Source organism: Schistocerca cancellata, chromosome 10 (genome assembly GCF_023864275.1).
Source record: "Schistocerca cancellata isolate TAMUIC-IGC-003103 chromosome 10, iqSchCanc2.1, whole genome shotgun sequence".
Classification (NCBI taxonomy): domain Eukaryota; kingdom Metazoa; phylum Arthropoda; class Insecta; order Orthoptera; family Acrididae; genus Schistocerca; species Schistocerca cancellata.
In genome coordinates, this window is record NC_064635.1 from 32,181,543 (window position 1) to 32,209,147 (window position 27,605).

Sequence of the window (27,605 nt, forward strand, 5' to 3'; positions counted from 1 at the left end):
GTACCATCGGCACTGCGCAGCGAAGGTATTGACTGCGTCTTGCCGCTAGTGTACTTTACATACGACCAGAATTTCTTCGGATTTTCTACCAAATTTCGAGACGATGTTTCGTTGTGGAACCTATTAAAGGCATGTCGCATTGAAGTCCGTGTCAAATTTCGCGCGTCTGTAAATTTTAGCCAATCTTAGGGATTTTGCGTTCTTCTGAACTTCACATGCTTTTTCCGTTGCCTCTGCAACAGCGTTCGGACCTGTTTTGTTAACCATGGGGGATCAGTTCCATCTCTTACCAATTTATGAGGTATGAATCTCTCAATTTATGTTGCTACTATATATTTGAATTTAAGCCACATCTCGTCTACATTTGCATAGTCAGTTCGGAAGGAATGGAGATTGTCTCTTAGAAATGTTTCTAGTGACACTTTATCCGCTTTTTTAAATAACATTATTTTGCGTTTGTTTCTGGTGGATCTGAAAGAAAGGGTATTGAGCCTAGCTACAACGAACTTGTGATCACTAATCCCTGTATCAGTCATGATGCTCTCTATTAGCTCTGGATTGTTTGTGGCTAAGATTCAAATGGTTCAAATGGCTCTGAGCACTATGGGACTCAACTTCTGAGGTCATTAGTCCCCTAGAACTTAGAACTAGTTAAACCTAACTAACCTAAGGACATCACACACATCCATGCCCGAGGCAGGATTCGAACCTGCGACCGTAGCGGTCTCGCGGTTCCAGACTGCAGCGCCTAGAACCGCACGACCACTTCAGCCGGCTTGTGGCTAAGAGGTCAAGTGTGTTTTCGCAACCATTTACAATTCGCGTGGGTTCGTGGACTAACTGCTCGAAATAATTTTTGGAGAAAGCATTTAGGACAATCTCGGAAGATCTTTTCTGCCTACCACCGGTTTTGAGCAAGTATTTTTGCCAACATATCGAGGGAAGGTTGAAGTCCCCACCGACTATAACCGTGTGAGTGGGGTATTTATTTGTTACGAGACTCAAATTTTCTCAGAACTGTTCAGCAACTATATCATCGGAGTCTGGGGGTCGGTAGAAGGAGCCAATTATTAACTTAGTTCGGCTGTTAAGTATAACCTCCACCCATACCAATTCGCACGGAGTATCTACTTCGACTTCACTACAAGATAAACCACTACTGACAGACACAAACACTCCACCACCAATTCTGCCTAATCTATCTTTCCTGAACACCGTCTGAGACTTCGTAAAAATTTCTGTAGAACTTATTTCAGGCTTTAGCCAGCTTTCTGTACCTATAACGATTTCTGCTTCTGTGCTTTCTATTAGCGCTTGAAGCTCAGGGACTTTCCCAGCACAACTACAACAATTTACAACTACAATTCCGACTGTTCCTTGATACAAGCACTTCGTGTATTTGCCATGCACCCTTTGAGATTGCAGCTCACCCCGTACTTTCCCGAGGCCTTATAACCTAAAAAACCGCCCAGTCCACGCCACACAGCCTCCGCTACCAGTGTAGCCGCCAGCTGAGTGTAGTGAACTCCTGACCTATTCAGCGGAACCCGAAACCCCACCACCCAATGGCGCAAGTCAAGGAATCTGCAGCCAACACGATCGCAAAACCGTCTGAGCCTCTGATTCAGACCCTCCACCCGGCTCTGCAGCAAAGGTCCGCAGTCGGTTCTGTCAACGATGCTGTAGATGGTGAGCTCTGCCTTCATCTCGTAAGCAAGACCGGCAGCCTTCACCAAATCAGATAGCCGCTGGAATCCAGAGAGAATTTCCTCAGATCCAAAGCGACACACGTCATTAGTGCCGACATGTGCCACCACCTGCAGCTGGCTTCGTGGTGCAGCAATTTTAATGGCCAGTAGTGTATTATTACTGAGACGGAGAAGGCTTATTCTTTTTTTTTCGTATACACAGCAGATAGTACCGACAGAAAATTGATAGGCACAAAAGTAATGGCTGGAGGAACAATAAATTACATATCCCATCTGCCTTTTCTGTTTGGTTCCTCTACTGTTGCGTCTCGTACGTCCTCAGTCGACAGAAATCAGCAAATATCGGAAACCTATGACCACATAGAGTACGTGGGGCGCCCCAAAACAAAACAAAAAACCGAATTATCTTTTAAAAGCTATATATTTTCAAATTGTTTGCAAAACAACCTTGTCTCCTTCAAAATCCTCTCCATTACAACTGATACATTTGTCCCACCAGTGCTTCCACTGTTCGAAACTTTTTTTTTAGTCATCTTTTGAAATGGCTGACGCTGTCTGAGGGAGGGGAAGGGGTAACTATGAACGCATTGTTACATTGTCAGGTGACTTGTAAACAATGGCTCCTGAGCGCCTTCTCCTCCTATAACAATGCGGCATCCCTTGAGTCATCAAATGTACCTGCGTGTGCAGCAGCCGAGCTCTGTGCCAATACTGATTTTTCTTTTTTTGGTCATCAGTCTACTGACTGGTCTGATGCGGCCCGCAACGAATTCCTTTCCTGTGCTAACCTCTTCATCTCAGAGTAGCACTTGCAACCTACGTCCTCAATTATTTGCTTGACGTATTCCAATCTCTGTCTTCCTCTACAGTTTTTGCCCTCTACAGCTCCCTCTAGTACTATGGAAGTCATTCCCTCATGTCTTAGCAGATGTCCTATCATCCTGTCCCTTCTCCTTATTAGTGTTTTCCACATATTCCTTTCCTCTCCGATTCTGCGTAGAACCTCCTCATTCCTTACCTTATCAGTCCACCTAATTTTCAACATTCGTCTATAGAACCACATCTCAAATGCTTCGATTCTCTTCTGTTCCGGTTTTCCCACAGTCCATGTTTCACTACCATACAATGCTGTACTCCAGACGTACATCCTCAGAAATTTCTTCCTCAAATTAAGGCCGGTATTTGATATTAGTAGACTTCTCTTGGCCAGAAATGCCTTTTTTGCCATAGCGAGTCTGCTTTTGATGTCCTCCTTGCTCCGTCCGTCATTGGTTATTTTACTGCCTAGGTAGCAGAATTCCTTAACTTCATTGACTTCGTGACCATCAATCCTGATGTTAAGTTTCTCGCTGTTCTCATTTCTACTACTTCTCATTACCTTCGTCTTTCTCCGATTTACTCTCAAACCATACTGTGTACTCATTAGACTGTTCATTCCGTTCAGCAGATCATTTAATTCTTCTTCACTTTCACTCAGGATAGAAATGTCATCAGCGAATCGTATCATTGATATCCTTTCACCTTGTATTTTAATTCCACTCCAGAACCTTTCTTTTATTTCCATCATTACTTCCTCGATGTACAGATTGAAGAGTAGGGGCGAAAGGCAACAGCCTTGTCTTACACTCTTCTTAATACGAGCACTTCGTTCTTGATCGTCCACTCTTATTATTCCCTCTTGGTTGTTGTACATATTGTATATGACCCGTCTCTCCCTATAGCTTACCCCTACTTTTTTCAGAATCTCGGACATCTTGCACCATTTTATACTATCGAACGCTTTTTCCAGGTCGACAAATCCTATGAAAGTGTCTTAATTTTTCTTTAGCCTTGCTTCCATTATTAGCCGTAACGTCAGAATTGCCTCTCTCGTCCCTTTACTTTTCCTAAAGCCAAACTGATCGTCACCTAGCGCATTCTCAATTTTCTTTTCCATTCTTCTGTATATTATTCTTGTAAGCAGCTTCGATGAATGAGCTGTTAAGCTGATTGTGCGACAATTCTCGCACTTGTCAGCTCTTGCCGTCTTCGGAATTGTGTGGATGATACTTTTCCGCAAGTCAGATGGTAATACTGATTACGCACTGCTATTTATAGCTTACAAGCAGCCTTATCGGCGCCTTTGTGCAACCGGAAGTGCACGAAACCTCCGGCAGCGGTCGAGTAAAACGAGCACCGCTGCCGTTACCAAAGGCAGATTTTGAACTGCCGCCATATTTCAAATGGCTCACAAGAAGAGACCACGACGTTTGGAACGCGGATTTACTGTAATCTTCGCACACTCGTAGTACTCCACGAGGACAACAAAATGCGTAACCAGTAGCGCGTACTTCTCAAGCGTTGCCGAGAAAATCGCAAGATAATTTCGGACGTCAAATATATAGCTGTGCGTGGCCATTTTAACCATGAAGCGGCTGCAGCCGAGTGGTGTCGGCACGGTAGCTCAGCGTGTTGTCCCGAGTTCGAGACTCGGTCCGGCACACAGTTCTAAGTAGCTCAGCGTGTTCGGTCAGAGGGTTTCGCTACCCTCTGTAATAAAAAAAACTGAGTGAACAGATCAACAAACAATCTGAACAGGTGTCATTGGACGTCCGCCACGAACAAATACAACGAACAATATAGAACAAAATGAGATCAACAGAAGAAAAAAAAAGCGTGTTCAGTCAGCGCATTAGCTTCACTTTCTAATAAAAAAAACTGAGAAAACGGATGAACGAACAAACTGAACGGGTGTCATCGGTCTTCGCCCTGAAAAAGTTCAACGAACAATATAGAACAAAATGTATTAAAAAAATAGTTTTTGGCGTTCAAGCCGCTGGATCGAGTTCCGTTCGTCAGTTTGTTTTATTTTCAACACAGTCATTTTCTATACTATTTATATTACAATTGATATAATGGAAAAATACGTGTAACTTTTATTAAATTTACAGTGTTATTTGGCACTCTACTAATTTTTATTATCACAAATAATTTAATATTCACAACTATCGACTAGTAAACGACCAAACGCATAAAGTGATACTGAAAATGTATGCTTGTCCGTGTCTTCAAAACTGTTCGTATTTATTCGAAAGAGAACGAGAAATTGCTTCTCGGAAGACCCTATTAAAATACACTCGATACTGCATAACCAATAGCCGGCCGCGGTGGTATAGCGGTTCTAGGCGCTCAGTCCGGAACCGCGGGACTGCTACGGTCGCAGGTTCGAATCCTCCCTCGGGCATGGATGTGTGTGATGTCCTTAGGTTAGTTAGGTTTAAGTAGTTCTAAGTTCTAGGGGACTGATGACCTCAGAACTTAAGTCCCATAGTGCTCAGAGCCATTTGACCCATTGACAATGTTAACAAGGTTTGACGTTTTCTGTGCGTATGCGTTGCTGTTTAACTTTATGTTTTCCATGTTTTTACGAAAACTCGTAATGTCGAAAGCGACGATTAATTGTACATCTTTCGAAAGCCGTCTATGCCGGTCAAAACTGGGAGGTAACAAGTTGCTTCGGGCTCCTTCCATGTATAAGGGATTTCTCAAATCAGGGACAAGTATACATTTTCAATATGACTTTATGCATTTGGTCGTTTACCAGTCGATAGTTATGATTATTACATTATTTGTGATAATAAAAATTAGTAGACTGCCAAATAACATTGTAACTTTAATAAAATTTCACCCGACTACACGTATTTTTCCCATTATATCAATTGTAATATAAATAATAAAGACAATTACTGTGTTCAAAATAAAAATAAAAACTGACTAACGGAACTCGATCCAACGATCCAGCGGCTTGAACGCTAAACTCTTTAAAAAAAAATTTTGTTCGTTGAATTTCTTCAGGCCGGACGTCCGATGATACCCGTTCAGTTAGTTCAATGATTCGTTCGCTCAGTTCTTTTATTTTAAAGGGTAATAAACGGTCAGACTGACCACGCTTTTTTTTCTTTTTAACCCAGATAGTCCTGATTTTTATTTTTCAAAATTGATTTATATCTTATCTACATTCATTCACAAGGTTGTAAGGAAGAAACTAAAAACAATTTTGAGTATTTATTTTTATGTAGTATTTCCAAAAATGTGCGTCCTTTCAGAAGGACGTCAGGACAGTAAGGGAACATGTTTTTAAAGTATATGACATTGCGCAATTAACTTGTTTCGGTTTTTATACTTTCAAATAAACATAAATAAATTGAATTATAGGCTAAAACAGCTAATAAATACAAAAAACAAAGAAACTAACCTATACACATATTTTATGCAGTAGTATGATAAGACAAAAAGCAACAAACATGAAGTGGTTCGTCACATTTTATGCACATAGTAGTAGTTTTTTTGTGGCAACTTCGACATTTCAGCTGCTGCTTCTTTTTTGTTACCTCATCCGTTGGTAATTCAGCAACGTAATGTTCTCTTCCATCAAATCTAGAATCTAGTTTTGCCCTCTTACTAGGACGTTCTCTCCTGGTAGTGACTCTTTTGTGACTTTCAAGAGTTGCAGTGACAATTCGACGACGAAATGTCAGATGATCTATGGGTTCTTCGTTGTGCTTGTAAAGATCCCAGGCATTTTGCTCTGCAATGTCTATAAAATGTGCAATGATCGGGAAATACCACTTTTTCCCTCTTATGGAGCATCTATATAGGGATACATTTTGGTCAGCTCGATCTATGCCTCCTATATGAGTATTGTAGGAGTGAAGTTAGGTTGAGGCACGCTAATCCTTTTCTTTCGTTCCCTGGAAAATCTTGCTACAGAGCGTAGTGGTTGCACTCTGTCAAAGTTGGTGGCTACAGTAACAACATTGTTATCATTCCAACGTACAATGGAAATCCCGGATGCTGAGTCAGAACAAACTTCATATGATCCTCTATTTTCTTTTATCGTTTTTTCTACAGGTGGTAGAGTACAATTCTTAACTCTGTTTCCTCTTATTGTTCCTGTTGCTTCGACGCCCCTCTCTTTTAGGTCATGTAGTTCAACGCTGGTGAAGAGGTTATCAAAGTATATTCGATATGGAACATGTGGAAGTAACTGGTCAACATAAGTCATTACCACACCGTAACCCATACCTTTCGTTTCCTAATCCTTACTACACGTGCCAGCTCCCTGGTAGGGTTCGAGCCAAGTAATATATCCACCACTTGTGCCTCCACACCAAAATTTGAATCTGTATCGGATTGGTTTCCCTTTTATGAATTGTTTGCACCCGTGACTTTCGAAGTATGGGACCATCGATTCATCGACATAATGATGCCGCACGTGAGCCGCAAATTGTTTGAATCTATCATTCAGCATACACAGTAATGGGCGGATTTTCCCAAAACGGTCTGATTTATCTAAATTGTCACTGTTGCATACATGCAAATTGGAAAAGATGAAGTCAAATCGATCTCTGGACATGGCATTTGTTACGAGTTCATTGTGACTGTCTTTATCTGATTGGCAGTACATCTTTCTGCGTGACACTGTTACATATCCACTTAGAAGAAGTATTGCAATAAAGACCAACATCTCATCTTCTGAACAATCACCTAGTCTATTTCTCTTGGCTGCGTACTGGTTTGTGTATGTGACCATCATTAGAAGCACTTCGTTATCAAAAAACTGTTGGAAATATTCAAGCGGTGTTCGCTCTTTCTTCATTCCAACTGTGAACATTATAGGCCATACAGGTGTAGGATTAACAATTTCACCACTTTTCCAGTTATATTTCTTGAGGTTTAGAACTTTATTCTTCGATAGCCTTGCTGGTTTGTTTGTGGTTGTTGTTATTGTTGCTGTTTTTGTACTGATGGAGGGTCCTGGAACAACATCAGAGGTGAAGGATTGTTTCCTTGTTGCATTCACAGCATTACCATTGGTAAAAATGGCCAAATCACAAAGCGCAGTAGCATTGAGCTGACTTGCTGGTAATTTATCTACACTTGGATTTTCTTCAGCACCAGAATCTTCATCTGTTACGTCATCAGTTGAATTTAGAGGCGGGTGTAATGTTACATTCACACCAGCATTAGGTCTTTCCTCATCTTCTGATTCTAACATGTCCAAAAGTTCCATCAGTGTACATCGTTTTCTGTGAATACAAAATGACAACATATTACCCTGACGTCCTTCTGGAAGGACGGTTGAAAACATTATTGAATTAGAACTGACGAAAACTTTCAATCGTAATATAAACCCATAAATAATATAGGTTAGTTCTTTAAGATATTATATGACAAGTTTCAGAATTATTGACGCAATATGAAAGAAAATATACATACCCATCGATGACAAGGTCAGTCAGTTCGTCCATGGTAAAATCGGCCCTATCTTCAAGACACAGTTTGTCACTCACTATGAACGACACCGTCAAACTGACTGTCGCAGCGCGCAACTGACTCTGCCTACTTCATATAACAATGCGTCACAGTCCGTTGCAACAATGCCTTATTCGCAAAAATAAATAATTTCAACAGTGAGTGACATCGTACTTCAACAAGGACGTCAGGGTTATCTGGGTTAATCTCATTTTGTACGTTTTCGTTCGTTGTATCTGCTCCGGGCAGACGTCTAAAGACACCCGTTTCAGATCGCTGTTGATCCATTAACTCAGTTTTTTTTTATTACACAGGGCAGCTAGCCCGCTGACCGAACACGCTGAGCTACCGTGCCGGCAGCACTCGGCTGCAGCCGCTTCATGGTTAAAATGGCCACGCACAGATAAATATTCGACGACCGAAATTATCTTGCGATTTCCGCAATAACACTTGAGAAGTACGCGCTATTGCTTACACATTTTGTTGTCCTCATGGAGTACTACGATTGTACGAAGTGTGCAGTAAATCCGCGTTCCAAACGTCGTCGCCTCCCTCCCCTTGTCAGTGTTGCACAGCAAGTCATGAGCTGCGGCTCACATAGATGCCCAGAAATAGCTCACACACACACACCCATCGCTATTTGTTGGGGGTGTTGTGAACTTTACATTTATGAAGAATGGTACTTCCTGACAGATTAAAACTGTGTGCCGGGCCGAGACTCGAACTCGGGACCTTTGCCTTTCGCGGGCAGGTGCTCTACCATCTGAGCTACCCAAGCACGACGGGTCGTGAGTCGTGCTTGGGTAGCTCAGATGGTAGAGCACTCGCGACCTTTGCCTTTCGCGGGCAGGTTCTCTACCATCTGAGCTACCCAAGCACGACGGGTCGTCGGTCGTGCTTGGGTAGCTCAGATGATAGAGCAGTTGCCCGCGAAAGGCAAAGGTCCCGAGTTCGAGTTTCGGCCCGGCACACAGTTTTAATCTGCCAGGAAGTTTCATATCAGCGCACACTCCGCTGCAGAGTGAATATCTCATTCTACGAAGAATGATGCTGCGTAACATGGTTGTGGGTGGATAACAGCTGCTATAGTACGTTGTGGTGTCTTTAAAGATAAGCTTGGCCCTGAATGTTTCAGCACATGTGACGTCATTGCTTACCGCTTTTCTGGTCAACCCAAGGATTTTACTAGCCCTCTTGTTTTTACCTACTTGACTCTCTGCCGGCCGCGGTGGCCGTGCGGTTCTGGCGCTGCAGTCCGGAACCGCGAGGCTGCTACGGTCGCAGGTTCGAGTCCTGCCTCGGGCATGGGTGTGTATGCTGTCCTTAGGTTAGTTAGGTTTAAGTAGTTCTAAGTTCTAGGGGAATTATGACCTAAGATGTTGAGTCCCATAGTGCTCAGAGCCATTTCAACCATTTGAACGTGATTCTCTGCTACCTTCACTATTTCGTCTCTCAAAGGTGCCCATTCTTCTTCTACTGTATTCTTTCCCCTGTTCTTGTCAATTGGAAAAATTTGGAAATTTGTGGTAAGTTCCTATGGGACCAAACTGCTGAGGTCATCGGTCCCTAGGCTTACACACTCCTCAATCCAACTTAAACTAATTTACGTTAAGGTCAACACGCACATCCATGCCCGAGGGAGGACTCGAACCTCCGACAGGTGGAGCCACACGAACCGCGGCAAGGCCCCCTAGACCGCGTGGCTATACCGCTCGCCAGGGACATTGGAACATATTATTTTAGTTCTAGTATGCCTCTAGTTGTAACGTATCATAATGTAGGCAAGTCGAATGAGACTGAGTCTACATATGTATGGTTTAAAGCTGCTGGTGTGTGTAAAAGTGTAAAAATAGTTGCTGATTTCACAATCCCATTTAAATGCAAAGCAGTTGCACCATGTACGACTCGCTTTTATATTTCACATTTCTCAAGAATACATATCACAAACAACTGCTATTTTCAGTATCAGTTATTCATTTTTGGTCCACTAAAATTAAATGTAAGTGTCTTGCCAGTGGGGCCTCCCGTCGGGTTCGCCTGGTGCAAGTCTTTCGATTAGATGTCTCTTCGGCGACCTGCGCGTCGATGGGGATGAAATGATGATAATTAGGACATCACAACACCCAGTCTGTGAGCGGAGAAAATCTCCGACCCAGCCGGGAATCGAACCCGGGCCCTTAGGATTGACATTCTTTCGTGCTGACCTCTCAGCTACCGGAGGCGGACTTTGGTCCACAAAACACATAGAATTTTTATCTGGTCAACTTGTCGTTATATGGACAGAAGCAGAGAAAAAATTCACACATTTTCGCAGTAAGGCTGCTGCGTAATCGTGACTTCCTTACTTTCATAGTCGAAAAAAAAAATGTCTTTGACACACAGCTATGGGTCGAAATATAGCAGCACATTAGCAACCTCATTATGGAGACGTAGAAACTACCTGGAGAAAGCAATGTAGACGTCCTGGAGAGCTGTAACGTTAAAGTGATTTTCCTTTAAAACGGAAATTATCCCGCGGATCAATCAGCTCATGGACAGGAACGCTTTCAACTGAAAGTGCTAACGGTCTCGAAAACATGTCCGAAATAGGTGTAACACTGGCAGTCTCCTCAGACGTTTAAGAAACTGTCCGTGCAATACTTTCGATGCCAAAATGAATTCTCAAAACTTCCTATTTTCTTTAACGCCAGTGACCTATGAGAACTGGACTGTGTTTTTCAGAGCCCATTTCTACAACACTGTTTTCTTTTTAAATGCGTCCCCGTCGAATTAAAGCGAAGTTGTTTCTCACCTTGCAACGTCTTACGGTGAACAGTGTGTGGTCAAGTCCACTTATAAAATACGTGGTCTGCAAATCATTCTGGATGTTCTAATTTTCGTTCCTGCACTCATTTCCGCTCCATAAATTCAACAATAGCGAGTTTTAAATGAAAAAATCGCTCCAGGCATGTCCCTTCACTAAACCACGTATTTTTCCGTAATATACAGGGTGATTTTCTCCACCGTCTACAAACTGTAGGGATCGATCCATGAGAGGATACGGAACAAGAAAGCTCTAATGAACTTATGTCTAAAAATGCACGGTTTCCATGCCAGAGACCATACATTCTTACAGAAACTGCTGTCTAACGCGCTCTGCGCCGTGCAGCCACAGTCACAGTATGTGATGAAAATGGTTTCCATGTGCCTCAGTGCATGTGTGTACGCGGCGTAGCGTGTTCTGTCCCACACGTTCACATCGGACAGGCTGCAACCGAACAGTGTCAAAGGCAGCATGATAACGCTGCTACAGTGTCTCCACTATTGGAATGGGCTCTGCATACACGATACTTTTGATAGGGCCCCATAACCAGAAGTCGCACTGGTTGAGATCCGGTGAACGAGCAGGCCATGCAGCTGGACCCTCTCGTCCGATCCATCGACCAGGGAAGACACGACTGAGATGCGACCGGACGTTAACGGCGAAATGGGCTGGAACACCGTCAAGTAGCAGTACGTAACCCTTCGAATCATCGGTGGCACTTCTTCTAGCAGGAGAGGCAAAGTCGCCCGCAAGAAACACGGATAGTTCCGGCCTGTTAGGCGACGTGGCAGGAAGACTGGCCCCAAAATTGGGTCGCCAGTTATCCCAGCCCGCACATTCTGGCTGCATCGATGCTGATGAATCACTGTCAGCATACCATGGGGGTCCTGTATGCTGTCCCACAGATAACTGTTATGAAAGTTGAAGATACAACTCCGCGCAAAAGTCGCCTCGTCTGTGAATAGGTTGGATGGCTCAAATCCCGGAATCGTGATTGTCTAGTGAAGAACCCAGGGACAAAACTGCTCCAGATGTGGGAAGTGTGGCGCTAGTAAGCCCTCCACACGCAGTAAGTGATAAGGGTAGTAACAATTGTCACGGGGAATGTTCCACACGGTCGTCTGGCTTACCCTGTACTGGAGGACCAACTGCCCGGTGCTGACACTGCTGTCGCTTTCCACAGTGTCAATCATATTTTCCTCCAAGTCTGGTGTCCGAACATTTCGCGTACGTCCTTCATGATTTCCTGCTTCCTGAAACCACCGTGTCTCAAATAAACGGCGAAACACTGTTGCAAACTTTTAATGCTATTGGTCGTTGTCGGCGGCGATGAGTCTCCCGATACAACGTAGTTGCCCGCCGCCCGTTGCCATTTGCCTTTCAAAAAATGGTTCAAATGGCTCTAGGCACTATGGGACTGAAGGGGCTCCGGAACGCCCTATACTTGCAATGTTAAAATAACGCTTATAAATTACATCTTTCCTCACAAAGTATTTGAGGTAGGAAGTTGAACTTTTTACAGATTATTTATTGGAATATGGGCTACAACTTAGCACAGGGATTTTACAAAATTTTAGTTCAGTTATTAAAGATGATTTTTTTTCAATTGTAATGAAAATTCACAACATTTTTTTGCAATTTTTTATTTATATATTCAAAAATATACAGTTTTTTGGAAAAAGGCTGTGTTAAATTATGCAGAAGGTACTGTGTAACATTTACTGAAAGTTTGAAACAAATATGTGTGGAAGATCCTTAGAAAACATATAATTAGTATGAGAAAATAAAAATTTTGGGAATTGAGCGACAAAGATTGGATTAACTTTTTAGTGCATTCCAGGTCCATAGGATGGATTATCTTCATCCTCTGCAAACTCCTCCTCCAGCTTCCTCTTGTTCCTCCTCCTGTTTACTCTTGCTTGTATTTCTAGACTCTTTCCAGCCCTGTCTGCAGCCTGAAGGCGTTCCTTGTCTAAAGCAAGCATCGCTCGTACCATGTTAGAACGTTATTATTTACAGTAATAACACATACCTTTGGCTTTCCAACATTTCTCCTTTTCTTAAAAGCCTTCAGAGGATTTCTAATAACTTTACTTTTACTCATTATTATACTTCAACAAAACAGAGACTCAAGAAATAGAATTAATTACGAATATTTTCGAGATAACGACAGAGTAAATAAACATGAAACAATCGACAATCACACCAGCGATATATATTGAACCATCACAGGTTAGCCACAACACATACTTTATCTCACATCACTAAAATGTACCTGATGAACACGGACGTTAATAAAAACACCATTTGACAGAAGTTTAACAGCGCCACAGTGGGTCACTCCCATGTAGAACACATTTAAAAAAAATAGTTGTAGTCTTCAGAATTGAATAAATTATATATCTATTAAAAGGTAATAGTCTGCAGATTCAGAAAACGCAAAAAAGTAAAAATTGAACTTTTCATGATTTTGAGCCTTTCCGGAGCCCCTTAACATCTGAGGTCATCAGTTCCCTGGAATTCGATACTAGGAAAAGGAAGAGAAAGAAAAATAGTAGGTGAACAGGGACTAGAGGAAAGGAATGAAAGGGGAAGCCTCCTGGCAGAGCTAAGCACAGAGCGTAATTTAATCGTCGTTAACACTTCGTTTAATGGTGTTTACTTATGGAAAGGCAAATGGCCCGCTCCGGTGGCCGAGCGGTTCTAGGCGCTTCAGTCCGGAACTGCGCTGCTGCTACGGTCGCAGGTTCGAATCCTGCCTCGGGCATGGATGTGTGTGATATCCTTAGGTTAGTTAGAGATAAGTAGTTCTAAGTCTAGGGGGCTGATGACCTCAGATGTTAGGTCTCATAGTGCTCAGAGCCATTTGAACCATTTGAACTGCGTTTGTTTGTTGCGAAATAGATGTGCTTATCCATACTGTATTTTTTGCGACAGGAACTACGTGGAGTCAGGAAATGGTGTGGTTACTCATGAATGACTGCGACTTGGAGAAGGCGAAGCAGACACCGCTTAGTGAAAGATTTCCGTTCCTAGAGTAAGTACAACACGTGCGGGGTGTTTCAGGTAAGGTGGTTTTGAATGCAACTTGCAAAATAGTGAGTGGAGGAAATGTTTATTTAGATAGATTTGTGTAAGTAACGTTACACTTGCAGAGCTATGAACATGGCTTGTTGAGTTATTTTCCTCACGTTACAGCAACGAGTTATATTTTGTGAAATAGACATTATATTTACTATCGCATAGATGATGTACGACGGGTATTCAATAAGTAATGCAATACACTTTTGTTCCTGACCAGTTTCGATTGAAAAATTTTGCGGGACAGCGTGGGATATTCCCGCTTCAACCCATGTACTTTCATAAAGTTTAGACAGATGGGGGGGGGGGGGGCGCTATACGGAGTCTTCAATATGGCGTCTGTGACGCAGGTGCGTTCCAAGCAGAGAGCTTTTTTTAAGTTTCTTTTGGCGCACAACCAGAGCACAATGTCTACAGAGAACTGGCAATGAGCAAAAGCACGGTGAGTCGTTGGGCGTGGCATCTGTATCATCGCGACAAGGTAGCGCAGACCTGCATCTACATCTGCATCTACATCTACGTTATTACTCTGCTATTCACAATAAAGTGTCTGGCAGAGGGTTCAATGAACCACCTTCAATCTGTCTCTCTACCGTTCCACACTCGAACGGCGCGCGGGAAAAAGGAGCGCTTAAATTTTTCTGTGTGAGCCCTGATTTCTCTTATTTTATCGTGATGATCATTTCTCCCTATGTAGGTGGGTGCCAACAGAATGTTTTCACAATCGCAGGAGAAAACTGGTGATTGAAATTTCATGAGAAGATCTCGTCGCAACGAAAAACGCCTTTGTTTTAATGATTGCCACTCCGCGTATCATGTCTGTGACACTATCTCCCCTATTTCGCGATAATACAAAACGAGCTGCCCTTCTTTGTACTTTTTCCATCTCGTCCGTCAGTCCCACCTGATGCGGATCCCACATCGCACAGCAGTACTCTAGAATATGGCGGACAAGCGTGGTGTAAGCAGTCTTTTTAGTAGACCTGTTGCACCTTCTAAGTGTTCTGCCAATGAATCGTAGTCTTTGGTTTCCTCTACCCACAATACTGTATGTATGTGTGGGTTCCATTATTTGTAATTGTAATCCCTAAGTATTTAGTTGAATTTACAGCCTTCAGTTTTGTGTGACTTATCGCGTAGTCGAAATTTAGCTGATTTCTTTTGGTACTCATGTGAATGCAAAATTGACCCTGAATAAGGAAAAGTGTGAAGTTATTCACATAACTTCACACTTTTCCTTATTCAGGGTCAATTGCCACTTTTCACACCATATCTTATTTAAATCATTTTGCAAGTTGTTTTGATCATCTGATTACAAGACGGTAAATGACAGCATCATCTGCAAACAATCCAAGACGGCTACTCAGATTGTCTCCTATGTCGTTAACATAGATCAGGAACAATAGAGGGCTTATAACACTTCCTTCAAGAACGCCGGATATTACTTCTGGTTTACTCGATGACTTTCCTGCAATTACTACGAACTGTGACCTCTGTGACAGGAAATCACGAATCCAGTCGCACAACTGAGGTGATACTCCGTAGGCACGCAGTTTGTTTAGAAGACGCTTGTGAGGAACGGTGTCGAAGCCCTCTGGAAATCTAAAAATATGGAATCAATTTGACATCCCCTGTCCAATATCCCGCATGCCGGTCGGCCAGCAGCATACGGTCTTCTGTCACCCCTGGAATGTTGGGACGTGCGGACACTCTCATTCGCGTTGATCAGTGTATCACAGTCAAACACAGTGATACTCAACTGGACATCTCTGTTGGCAGTGCTGACACCCTCGACCACCGGTCCGGGTAGTTAGTGGTATTTGCCCGCTGGGTTTCTTGCCGCATAACGAAAGATCATAAAGACCAACGAGGAACTATCTGTCCAAAACTGCTTGCGCATTACGAGGTTGATCGCGATAATTTTTTGTCGAACATCGTCACAGGCGATGAAACATGGGTTTATAACTTCAAACCGGAAACAAAACGGCAATCCATGGAGTGGCACCATACCACCTCTCCTCCTAAGGAAAAGTTTGTAAGTAGGCTGTTTCGGTTCTTATGTTGGTAACGCCACGTAGTGGTCTGTATGAGAATCGCTGACTGCATTGCGTGCAGTCTGTGGCTGGTTGGACTCATTATTGGAATATTCGCTTGTGTAGTGTTGGGCAGTTGGATGTGAACAGCGCGTAGCGTTGCACATTTTGAGGTGAGCCGCCAGCAGTGGTGGATGTGGGCAGAGAGATGCGAGAGTTTTGAGAGCGGACAATCTGGACGTGTGTCCGTCAGAAAAAGGAAATTTGTAAGACTGGATGTCATGAACTGATATATATATATATTACGTCTTTTGAACACTATTAAGGTAAATACATCGTTTGTTCTCTATCCAAATCTTTCATTTGCTGACTATGTCTATCAGTAGTTAGTGCCTTCTGTAGTTAGAACCTTTTATTTAGCTGTCAGTATTGGCGCTCGCTGTATTGCAGTAGAGTAACGAAGATTTTTGTGAGGAAAGTGATTCATGAAAGGTATAGGTTATTGTTAGTCAGCGCCATTCTTTTGTAGGGATTATTGAAAGTAAGATTGCGTTGCGCTAAAAATATTGTGTGTCAGTTTAGTGATGATCAGAATAAGGGAAGAGAGAACTGTCTGAGTACGTTCAGTTTTGCTCAGCTGTTTGAAAATCAAATAAAGTAAGATTTTTTCCAGCACTGTCATTCATAATTTTTCAAAGGGGACGTTTCAAGTTCGAAGCTACACCCTCAGTTGGTAAAGTCATGGTGAGGGCCTTCAGGGATTCTGATGGGATTATTCTGTTTTATGTTCTTCCTTATGGTGCTACGATCATCTGTCAGGTATATTGTGCTACCCCCAGGAAATTGAGGAAACGACTTCAGCCCATTCATCGTCACAAAAATGCAAACGAACTTCTCCTTCTCCATGAGGAGGCAAGGCCTCACTCAGATCTGCGCCCCAACGGGAAGCTCACAGTACTTCGTTGGACTGTTCTGACTCATCCTCCCTAGAGCCTGAATCTCGCACCATCCGATTTCCATCTCTTTGGCCCAATGAAGGATCCACTCCGCGGGCAGCAGTACGTGGACCATGGGGAGGTTACTGATACAAGACGTTGGCCCCGGCTTCGACCACTAGAGTGGTACCGTGTGGGCACAGAGGCGCAAAAAATGGTCCAAATGGCTCCGAGCACTATGGGACTTAACATCTGAGGTCATGAGTCCCCTAGAACTTAGAACTACTTAAACCTAACTAAACTAAGAACATCACACACATCCACGCCCGAGGCAGGATTCGAACCTGCGACCGTAGCGGTCGTGCGGTTCCAGGCTGAAGCGCCTAGAACGGCTCGGCCACGCCGGCCGGCATAGAGGCGCAGATGTGTTGCATTACTTATTGGATGCCCCTCGTAAATAAATAATTTATTCATTTAGCATTTTGCGCGTTACACAGTAAAACATCTTATCTGAAACACAGTGCGTACTTAAGCCTACGTGCCTTCTTGCCTACATTACGTATTGGTACATACAGGGTGTTTCAAAAATGACCGGTGTATTTGAAACGGCAATAAAAACTAAACGAGCAGCGATAGAAATACACCGTTTGTTGCAATATGCTTGGGACAACAGTACATTTTCAGGCGGACAAACTTTCGAAATTACAGTAGTTACAATTTTCAACAACAGATGGCGCTGCAAGTGATGTGAAAGATATAGAAGACAACGCAGTCTGTGGGTGCGCCATTCTGTACGTCGTCTTTCTGCTGTAAGCGTGTGCTGTTCACAACGTGCAAGTGTGCTGCAGACAACATGGTTTATTCCTTAGAACAGAGGATTTTTCTGGTGTTGGAATTCCACCGCCTAGAACACAGTGTTGTTGCAACAAGACGAAGTTTTCAACGGAGGTTTAATGTAACCAAAGGACCGGAAAGCGATACAATAAAGGATCTGTTTGAAAAATTTCAACGGACTGGGAACGTGACGGATGAACGTGCTGGAAAGGTAGGGCGACCGCGTACGGCAACCACAGAGGGTAACGCGCAGCTAGTGCAGCAGGTGATCCGACAGCGGCCTCGGGTTTCCGTTCGCCGTGTTGCAGCTGCGGTCCAAATGACGCCAACGTCGACGTATCGTCTCATGCGCCAGAGTTTACACCTCTATCCATACAAAATTCAAACGCGGCAACCCCTCAGCGCCGCTACCATTGCTGCACGAGCGACATTCGCTAACGATATAGTGCACAGGATTGATGACGGCGATATGCATGTGGGCAGCATTTGGTTTACTGACGAAGCTTATTTTTACCTGGACGGCTTCGTCAATAAACAGAACTGGCGCATATGGGGAACCGAAAAGCCCCATGTTGCAGTCCCATCGTCCCTGCATCCTCAAAAAGTACTGGTCTGGGCCGCCATTTCTTCCAAAGGGATCATTGGCCCATTTTTCAGATCCGAAACGATTACTGCATCTCGCTATCTGGACATTTTTCGTGAATTTGTGGCGGTACAAACTGCCTTAGACGACACTGCGAACACCTCGTGGTTTATGCAAGATGGTGCCCGGTCACATCGCACGGCCGACGTCTTTAATTTCCTGAATGAATATTTCGATGATCTTGTGATTGCTTTGGGCTATCTGAAACATACAGGAGGCGGCGTGGATTGGCCTCCCTATTCGCCAGACATGAACCCCTGTGACTTCTTTCTGTGGGGACACTTGAAAGACCAGGTGTACCGCCAGAATCCAGAAACAATTGAACAGCTGAAGCAGTACATCTCATCTGCATGTGAAACCATTCCGCCAGACACGTTGTCAAAGGTTTCGGGTAATTTCATTCAGAGACTACGCCATATTATTGCTACGCATGGTGGATATGTGGAAAATATCGTACTATAGAGTTTCCCAGACCGCAGCGCCATCTGTTGTTGACAATTGTAACTACTGTAATTTCGAAAGTTTGTCTGCCTGAAAATGTACTGTTGTCCCAAGCATATTGCAACAAACGGTGTATTTCTATCGCTGCTCGTTTAGTTTTTATTGCCGTTTCAAATATACCGGTCATTTTTGAAACACCCTGTAAGTCCTGTATGTTTTCTGTTGCAGAATAACATCTGTTATGCCTAACTTAAGTGTAAAAGTGCCCCACTCGATAGACCACGTTCAAAATATGAGATCACCGAGACTGATCAAGAGTCACTTACCACTGGAACTGCTGCCGAGGCAGATCAGAACTGTCAAGCCCAGGGTAAGCAATACGCTCTTCTCATTCAACATTTTTTTAATAATTTTTTCCTGTCTCTAAACTGGTCTAATTCGTACTACCAACTCTAATTCCGCTCGTACAGTGGTTCCCAACAGCTGGTCCGCGGTCCCCCAGGCGTCCGCGAGCTATGCCAGAGGGGTCCGCAAGATGCTATTATGATGGTCACTCCAAAACAAATGCACACTATTTTTGTAAAAATACAGTTTTCATTCTGCATGTGTGAAAGTTTTACAGTGTAGATACATCCTCACCGCTTGTTTTAATCTTAGTTCAATCTGTTCCCGTCAGTGGTGCCGTCACAGCATGTCTTCAAGATGGCTGCTACACTTGATGTTCGTCACAAGTCGTGCTGTCATAGAATTCCTGTGCTGTGAAAACGAGACAGTGGGAAACATCCACAAGAGGTTGAAAAAGGTGTACAGAGATGCAGCAGTCGATCGCAGTACAGTTAGTCGGTGGGCAAGCAGGTTACGTGATGAAAGCGGGCACGGCAATATTGAGGATTGTCCTCGCAGCGGCAGCCCTCGTACTGCACACATTCCAGACAATGTACAGAGAGTTAAGGAATGGGTGACTGCTGACAGACGCATCACAGTGAATGAATTGTCACGCTACGTTGGGATAGGGGAAGGAAGTGCTTGCAGAATACTGAAAGTGTTGGCGTTAAGAAAGGTTTGTGCCAGGTGGGTTCCCAGGATGTCGACAGTGGCTCACAAAGAGACAAGAAAAACGGTATGCATCGAACTTTTGGAACAGTACGAGAGTGGTGGAGATGAATTTCTTGGAAGAATTGTGACAGGTGATGAAACATGGCTTCATCACCAGAGACGAAGAGGCAATGAATAGAGTAGCATCATGCAAATTCGCCCAAGGAAAAAAAAATTCAAAATCACACCTTCTGCTGAAAAAGTTATGGCTACGGTGTTTTCCGATTCCGAAGGACTCTTGCTTGTGGACATCATGCCAAGTGGAACCACTATAAATTCTGATGCATATGTGGCGACACTGAAGAAACTTCAAACTCAACTGAAACGTGTTCGACCACATCGGTAAAAGCAGCATGTTTTGCTGTTGCACGACAATGCACGACCACATATCAGTCAAAAAACCGTGGAAGCGATCACAAAACTCGGATGGACAACACTGAAACACCCGCCTTACAGTCCCGACCTGGCTCCATGTGACTATCATCTCTTTGGGAAACTGAAGGACTCTCTTCGTGGAACAAGGTTTGAAGATGATGACTCCCTTGTGCACGCTGCCAAAAAGTGGCTCCAACAGGTTGGTCCAGGATTTTACCGTGCGGGTATACAGGCGCTGGTTCCAAGATGGCGTAAGGCTGTTGAGAGGGATGGAAATTATGTGGAGAAATGAAAATATTGTTCCTAAAGGATGTATCTAACACTGTAAAACTTTCAGACATGTAGAATAAAAGATGGATTTTTAAAAAAATAATGTGCATTTCTTTTGGAGTGACCCCCGTAGAATAAAAAATATATTATATTAAATATATTTCGTATGATAACAGATTTTTTGTTTTGGCCGCTTCCTGCATGAGCAGAGCTTTAGCGAACGCTAACTTCTGCGTCTATTCACTTCCTCGAGCCCGTTGACACCAGTACATTCTAACGCAAAACTAAGATAGAGGCAAATAGTTCTGCTGTATGCCGTTAGACTGGGCGCGTTGCCTCTTTGCAGCTGAGAAATGACAGTCACTTTGCACAGAAACTCGCATTTGAGACGACAATCGGCCATTGTTAATTTATTGCCAGTGCTTTCACAAACCGTGTTGTTTACATATTCAATATTCTGTATTGAAACAATAGTGTCTGTAAAGCGTTGTTTTTCGCGGAAGCTACAGTTCGCGTAGTTAAAATTGGACAGTTGGTTAAAAAGTGGTTCGTTAAAACGAGAAAGGCCTACAGATGAAGAGGAAGATAATGCATTTGATATTCAAGCAAGTAAGTCAGTGACTCTCGAACCGAAGTTGTCAGGGTCCATTGAACCTAAATCGTCGGCGTTCCTTGAACCTAACCCTTCCAAGATCAGTATTAAGCTTACTCGAAAAATTAGAAAATATAACTCTGATTACTTCGAAATCGGTTTTACATTCAGTGGACGTGAGCAACAGCCTAAACGTCAATGTGTAATTTTCTATGAAAGCCTTTCGAATGAATGTATGAAACCAGCAAATCTCCGGCACCATCTTAAAGCAAAGCACCCAGAGTACAAAAGTAAGTCATTATATTTTTTCAAAAATAAATTAGGAGAGTTGAAAACATCTCGTAAAACAACAGAAAAACACCGTGGTGCAAATGTAAATGAAAATGCAACCCTTGCGCTTTACGAGGTGGTTCAGCTTGTTGCTAAATGCCGGAAAAACCACACAATTGCTGAGGAACTTATACTGCCACCAGCAGTGATACTTTGCAAGAGAATGTTAGCTGATGCAGCTGCTAAGGTAATAGGAACTGTTCCGCTCTCAAATAATTCTGTTCAAAGGCGAATTCCTGATATGGCAGTTAACATCGAAGAAACATTGCTGGCTAGACTTTGCATGAGTGACATGTACAATTGGATGAAAGCACAGACATATCAAAGAACGCTATAATGTTGGTTTTTGCACGATTCTTGTGGGAGGACCAAGTGTTCGAAGATTTTCTTTTTTCATGCGAACTACTGCATACAACAGCAGAAGATATTTTTACTGCATAAAATAATTATCTCAATGAACACGATGTCACCTAGAAAAAAATATGTAGGCTTGTCGACGGATGGAGCAAAGTCAGTGGCTGGCAAAGAAACTGGAGTTCTAGCTCGTAACAGAGCAGTAGCCCCTGAGGTGAAATGGACTCACTGTTATATCCATCGTGAAGCCTTGTTGTTGTTGTTGTTGTCTTCAGTCCTGAGACTGGTCTGATGCAGCTCTCCATGCTACCCTCTCCTGTGCAGGCTTCTTCATCTCCCAGTATGTACTGCAGCCTACATCCTTCGGAATCTGTTTAGTGTATTCATCTCTTGGTCTCCCTCTTCGATTTTTACCCTCCACGCCGTCCTCCAATACTAAATTGGTGATCCCTTGATGCCTCAGAAGATGTCCTACCAATCGATCCCTACTTCTAGTCAAGTTGTGCCACAAACTTCTCTTCTCCCCAATCCTATTCAATACATCCTCATTAGTTATGTGATCTACCCATCTAATATTCAGCATTCTTCTGTAGCACCACATTTCAAAAGCTTCTATTCTCTTCTTGTCCAAACTAGTTATCGTCCATGTTTCACATCCATACATGGCTACACTCCATACAAATACTTTCAGAAACGACTTCCTGACACTTAAATCAGTACTCGATGTTAACAAATTTCTCTTCTTCAGAAACGCTTTCCTTGCCATTGCCAGTCTACGTTTTATATCCTCTCTACTTCGACCATCATCAGTTATTTTGCTCCCCAAATAGCAAAACTCCTTTACTACTTTAAGTGTCTCATTTCCTAATCTAATTCCCTCAGCGTCACCTGACTTAATTCGACTACATTCCATTATCCTCGGTTTGCTTTTGTTGATGTTCATCTTATATCCTCCTTTCAAGACACTGTCCATTCCGTTCAACTGCTCTTAGATGTCCTTAGCTGTCTCTGACAGCCTTATGTAGCCTGAAGCCTTAGTAGCCGAAAGATTGCCTGAACCTTTGCAAAAGATAAAAAAATGGTTCAAATGGCTCTGAGCACTATGGGACTTAACATCTATGGTCATTAGTCCCCTAGAACTTAGAACTACTTAAACCTAACTAACCTAAGGACATCACACACATCCATGCCCGAGGCAGGATTCGAACCTGCGACCGTAGCAGTCGCGCGGCTCCGGACTGAGCGCCTAGAACCGTTAGACCACCGCGGCCAACTGCAAAAGATACTTAACGAAGTAGTTCAAATCATCAAGTGCATTAAAACTCATCTGCAATCCACATTATTTTGTTTGTTGTGTAAAGTAATCGGCAGTGAGTATGAGCAACTTCTTATTCATACGGAAGTAAGATGGCTTTCTCGAGGTAGGATCTTGTCAAGATTTTTTGAACTTAGAGACGAGGTTCGTGTCTTCCTTCTTGACACAAAGTACGCGGATTTTCTCACTAACTTCTCTTCGCTGTGCTCAGTTGCGTACTTAGCTGATGTGTTTGAACACTTGAATGTGTTAAACTTGGGTTTACAAGGAAAAAATGTGGACATGTTCAAAGTTGAGGATAAGGTTAGTGCTGTGGTCAAAAAGTGTCAGATCTGGGCGTCAAGGATATAAAACGAGTCACTAACTAACTTTTCTACTTTAAAACAATTCTTGGAGTCATCAGAGGAGAGTTTGCCTGATCAGATCAAGATCGATGTAGCCGAGCATCTACGCAGCCTAGCCACCACTTTTAGAGAGTATTTTCCTGAACCTGACCGTGACTACAGATGGATTCGAAATTCCTTCAGCTGTGAAGAAATAGACAAAATCCAAGGCCTCACTGAAGAAGAGCAAGATCAACTTGTATGAAGGTTAAACTGCAAAGAGAGTCTATGTAAAAGTATTTAGACTGTTCTGCATTAAAAAAAGCACTAATATGGTCGCACACCAAAATCTTTTGTTGAGCGAGGTGGGATGAGAATTGAGGCTGCTGGTTCCTCAGTTTTCGTCAGAATCAGAATCTTTTAAAGAGGAGCATAATCGCCTTTTTAATGGTATGGCAGGAGCATTTTTCAGGTATTATCACATGGTTGAGGTCTGCAATCTCAGATGGGTGGACTTCATAGTAGAGAGAGGGCTGAACTTTCATGCTACGAAGATATGAAGGCCATGGCTCAGCCGGATCCGCTTTATGGTAGTGGAATGACGTCTAGCTGGCTTGATTTAAGAGAAGCAGTTTTCTTTTGCGGAATTTATTTGTTTATTTTGAATTCTGGCCTGAAAGCTATACAGCCATCTTTCAGTGTTTTGGGGTTTACGAAGTTAGGTTGATTAATCTAAAAGTTTCAAAATAAATTTTAGAATTAGTATATTATGTTGCAGCAGGAGAGTTGGTATGGAAGTTGTTAATGGCTGATGGCATCTGATTAACTGTCGAACAAATTCAATTTGCTGGTTTTCATATAGTTTACCTTCGAAAAATGTGTGATTAATATTCCATCTGTGTTTCCATCGCCGGCCGGAGTGGCCGAGCGGTTCTAGGCGCTGCAGTCTGGCACCTCGCGACCGCTACGGTCGCAGGTTCCAATCCTGCCTCGGGAATGGATGTGTGTGATGTCCTTAGGTTAGTTATGTTTAAGTAGTTCTAAGTTCTAGGGAACTAATGCCCTCAGGTGTTAAGTCCCATAGTGCTCAGAGCCGTTTGAACCATTTGTGTTTCCATCACATTCACAATGAGGATTGTCTTGGACGTGTAATCGGTGAAGATGGCAGGGGAAAGATCGATGATTATATCTCGTTCGGATTATGGAGTTTATAAATTTTTTGTTAGCCTTAATTGCGTAGAAAGAGGACTATGAAGAAATGTTCGCTTGTATTTGACGATAATGTTCCCCTTTAACGAACAATGAGGCCTGATATTCGTCATTCCATCGTCGCTTTGTTCTCCTACATAAAGTACTCGTAGTCTTCATGTCTGACGACGGTAATACGGTATTAATGAAATACCATTGTTTGCTCTGACCTTAAGAATTTGGGAGTATGAAATGATTCCACAAGACTGGAATGATGCTTGTATTCCCAAGATCTATAAAGGCAAGGGTGACATATCAGACTGCAGCTCCCACAGGGGCATTTCTCTTCTCTCAGCAGCGGGAAAAGTCCTTGCCCACATAATTAACACCCGGTTAACACACTTAGCAGAAAAACTGCTACCAGAGACCCAGTGTGGCTTTCGCCCAAACAGAGGCACAGTGGATGCCATATTTGTTGTCAAACAAATGCAAGAGAAAAGCTTAGAGCAACATCGGCCTTTGATCATGTGCTTTGTAGACCTGGAAAAAGCTTTTGATCGTGTCCCACGGGAAGCTCTCTGGATCATACTGAAGAAAACTGGGTGCCCTGACAAAATTGTCAGTTTGATTCGGCAGTTTCATGAAAACATGATGGCAAAAATCCGCCATGAGGACAAGCTCTCAGAACAGTTTCCCGTGACATGTGGTGTAAAACAAGGCTGTGTTCTGGCTCCCACACTCTTCTCACTTTACTTCGCAGTTGTTATGAGAGGCGCGACCAAAGCCTGTAGTAATCAAATTAGACTCGACACAAGGACAGACAAAAGTGTCAACATCTCTCACCTCAGAACAAAAAGTCGCGTAACCAAACTATCCACCTTAGAGATTCTCTACGCGGATGATGTATGCATGATGGCTAATTCTTGCGAAACTCTTCAGACTTACAAAAATCTGCTAAATGCCTCCTGCAGAAGATTTGGCTTAGCCATTAGCATCACTAAGACGCAAGTTCTCAAACAGCCACTCAGAGGTCTTAATGCAGATGACTCCAGTATTGAGATAAATAATAAACCCTTGCAAAATGTGTCAAATTTCAAATACCTGGCAAGCCACATTAGAAGTGACAACAGCCTGACAACGGAAATCGCAGCGCGTATAGCCAGCGCAGCCTCAGACTTCGGTAAGCTTAATGGCCGAGTATGGAAATCACATGATCTCAAACTACAAACAAAAATTGCAGTCTACAAAGCAGTAGTATTATCCACCTTACTCTGTGCCTCGGAAACCTGGTGCTGTTACAAAGCTGACATTAAGAAGCTAGATAAATTTCATCTTCGATGTCTGAGATCAATTCTGCGCATCAAATGGGAAGACCGTGTCCCAAACACGGAGATTTTGCGCCGCGTGAAACTGGCTGGTATTGAAGCTTTAATAATGAAACATCAACTGAGATGGAGTGGTCACATAGTACGCACGGATGACAGTAGGCTACCTAAAGCGGTGTTCTACTCGCAGCTCTCGTGCGGGAAGAGGAGGAAAGGTGGTCAACACCTGCGATATAAAGACACCATTAAACGCCACCTTACAGCCTGTGGCATCCCAAGCAACCGTTGGGAGGAGCTAGCATTGCGCCGATCGGAGTGGCGATCAACTGTACATAAGAGCATCGAACAATTCGAGCAAAAGCGTCTAATGGACCTGGATGCTAAAAGAGAGCTCCGAAAATCTCAGCTCAAGCCTGTCTACACGTATACTTACAACTCTGCTGGTCAACTTCACTGTGCTCCACGCAACAGGATATTCAAAGCGAAATTCGGATTCGCGAGCCACATCCGAGCCTACCACAACAAGGACAGAGAAGACTGACGGAGTCGCTTTCGCCGGACACGGCGAGGAGGACATCATCATCATCATTTATGAAAGTACCGCGATGGACAGCGGATTTCGCTAAGTCATCGATCATTTCATGTTAGAGCTAGAGCGTCTTGTGATCCACATAAATTTTATCTTCTTTCCGATATATTCGTTTTCGTTGGTAGCTTTCACAGTGTCCATTACCAGTGGTTTAGATTTTTTCGAGAATGGCCGGTGTCTACAAGTTTTGCAGCATCCTTCTGCAGTTCGTTAAAAATAAAATGCTTCTTGCTGTGAGGGTCTGCGAATAACTTAAAGCTGCGAGTATAGCTATAGCTTCTGCCCAAACGCCAGAAGTTTCAGTAGGAAGCGATATCAATTCCTTGAGATTTGTGCTTGGGCACAGGAAAGCGCAGACCGCTCTACCATAATCTGACGTTTTGGAGACGTCTGTATAAGCCTGGAGCTATTCCGGTGGATTATCAGCAATACAGGATTTTACTAATTGTTCTGCGCCATTATTTGTTGTTATTGGGAAGCAGAAGACATCAGGTACGGAAGTAATTTCGTTATACTGGTGTTCTGAATTAGGACATGTTGGCGTTCTCTTCGGCTGTATAGCGCCGTAAGTCGCCCTTTGTATTGTTGTGAGGTCTGCCACGTCCGTGACCATTCTTAAAGAACTTGTTTCTTTACACAAGCAACAAAAATCTGTACGTAGAAGGCAAGTGTAGTAAGGTTGTCTATTAGTCACACTTCGTTTCGGCATCTGGTCCGCCAGTTCGTTACATGAGATACCAGAGTGTCCCTTGATCCATAATAACTGGACACGTTTGTGTTGGCTTTCACAATGATAAAGTAACTTAATTACACCGAGCACGTAGCAGTTACTATTGGAGTTCCATTGTTGCTTTTCTAGATTTTCCAGTGCATTCCTCGAATCTATGACGGTAAGGTTGCTTCGAAATGATTTCTTACATATCGAAGGACCTCCTTAATTTCAAGTACTCCGACAGTGATGCAGTGAAGATGCTAGCTTCAGGAATAATACTGCGGCGCGAAAGAAAAGCGGAAACAGGACTGACACTAGGAGAGAAGCGTTTACACAGGGCAGAGGTGGGTGTGGCTCAGTCATA

The 27,605-nt window shown here is 43.2% G+C and overlaps 1 protein-coding gene across 1 annotated transcript in view; it reads left to right on the plus strand.

The window, feature by feature from the left end:
- LOC126106735 (luciferin sulfotransferase-like) overlaps positions 1-27,605 on the plus strand; it is a 102,283-nt gene that overhangs the window by 17,793 nt on the left and 56,885 nt on the right. Inside the window, exons 2-3 of the mRNA XM_049913111.1 lie at positions 13,744-13,843; positions 19,002-19,143. Of these exons, the coding sequence (XP_049769068.1) occupies positions 13,744-13,843; positions 19,002-19,143 (242 nt within the window). The remainder of the gene's footprint in view (positions 1-13,743; positions 13,844-19,001; positions 19,144-27,605) is intronic.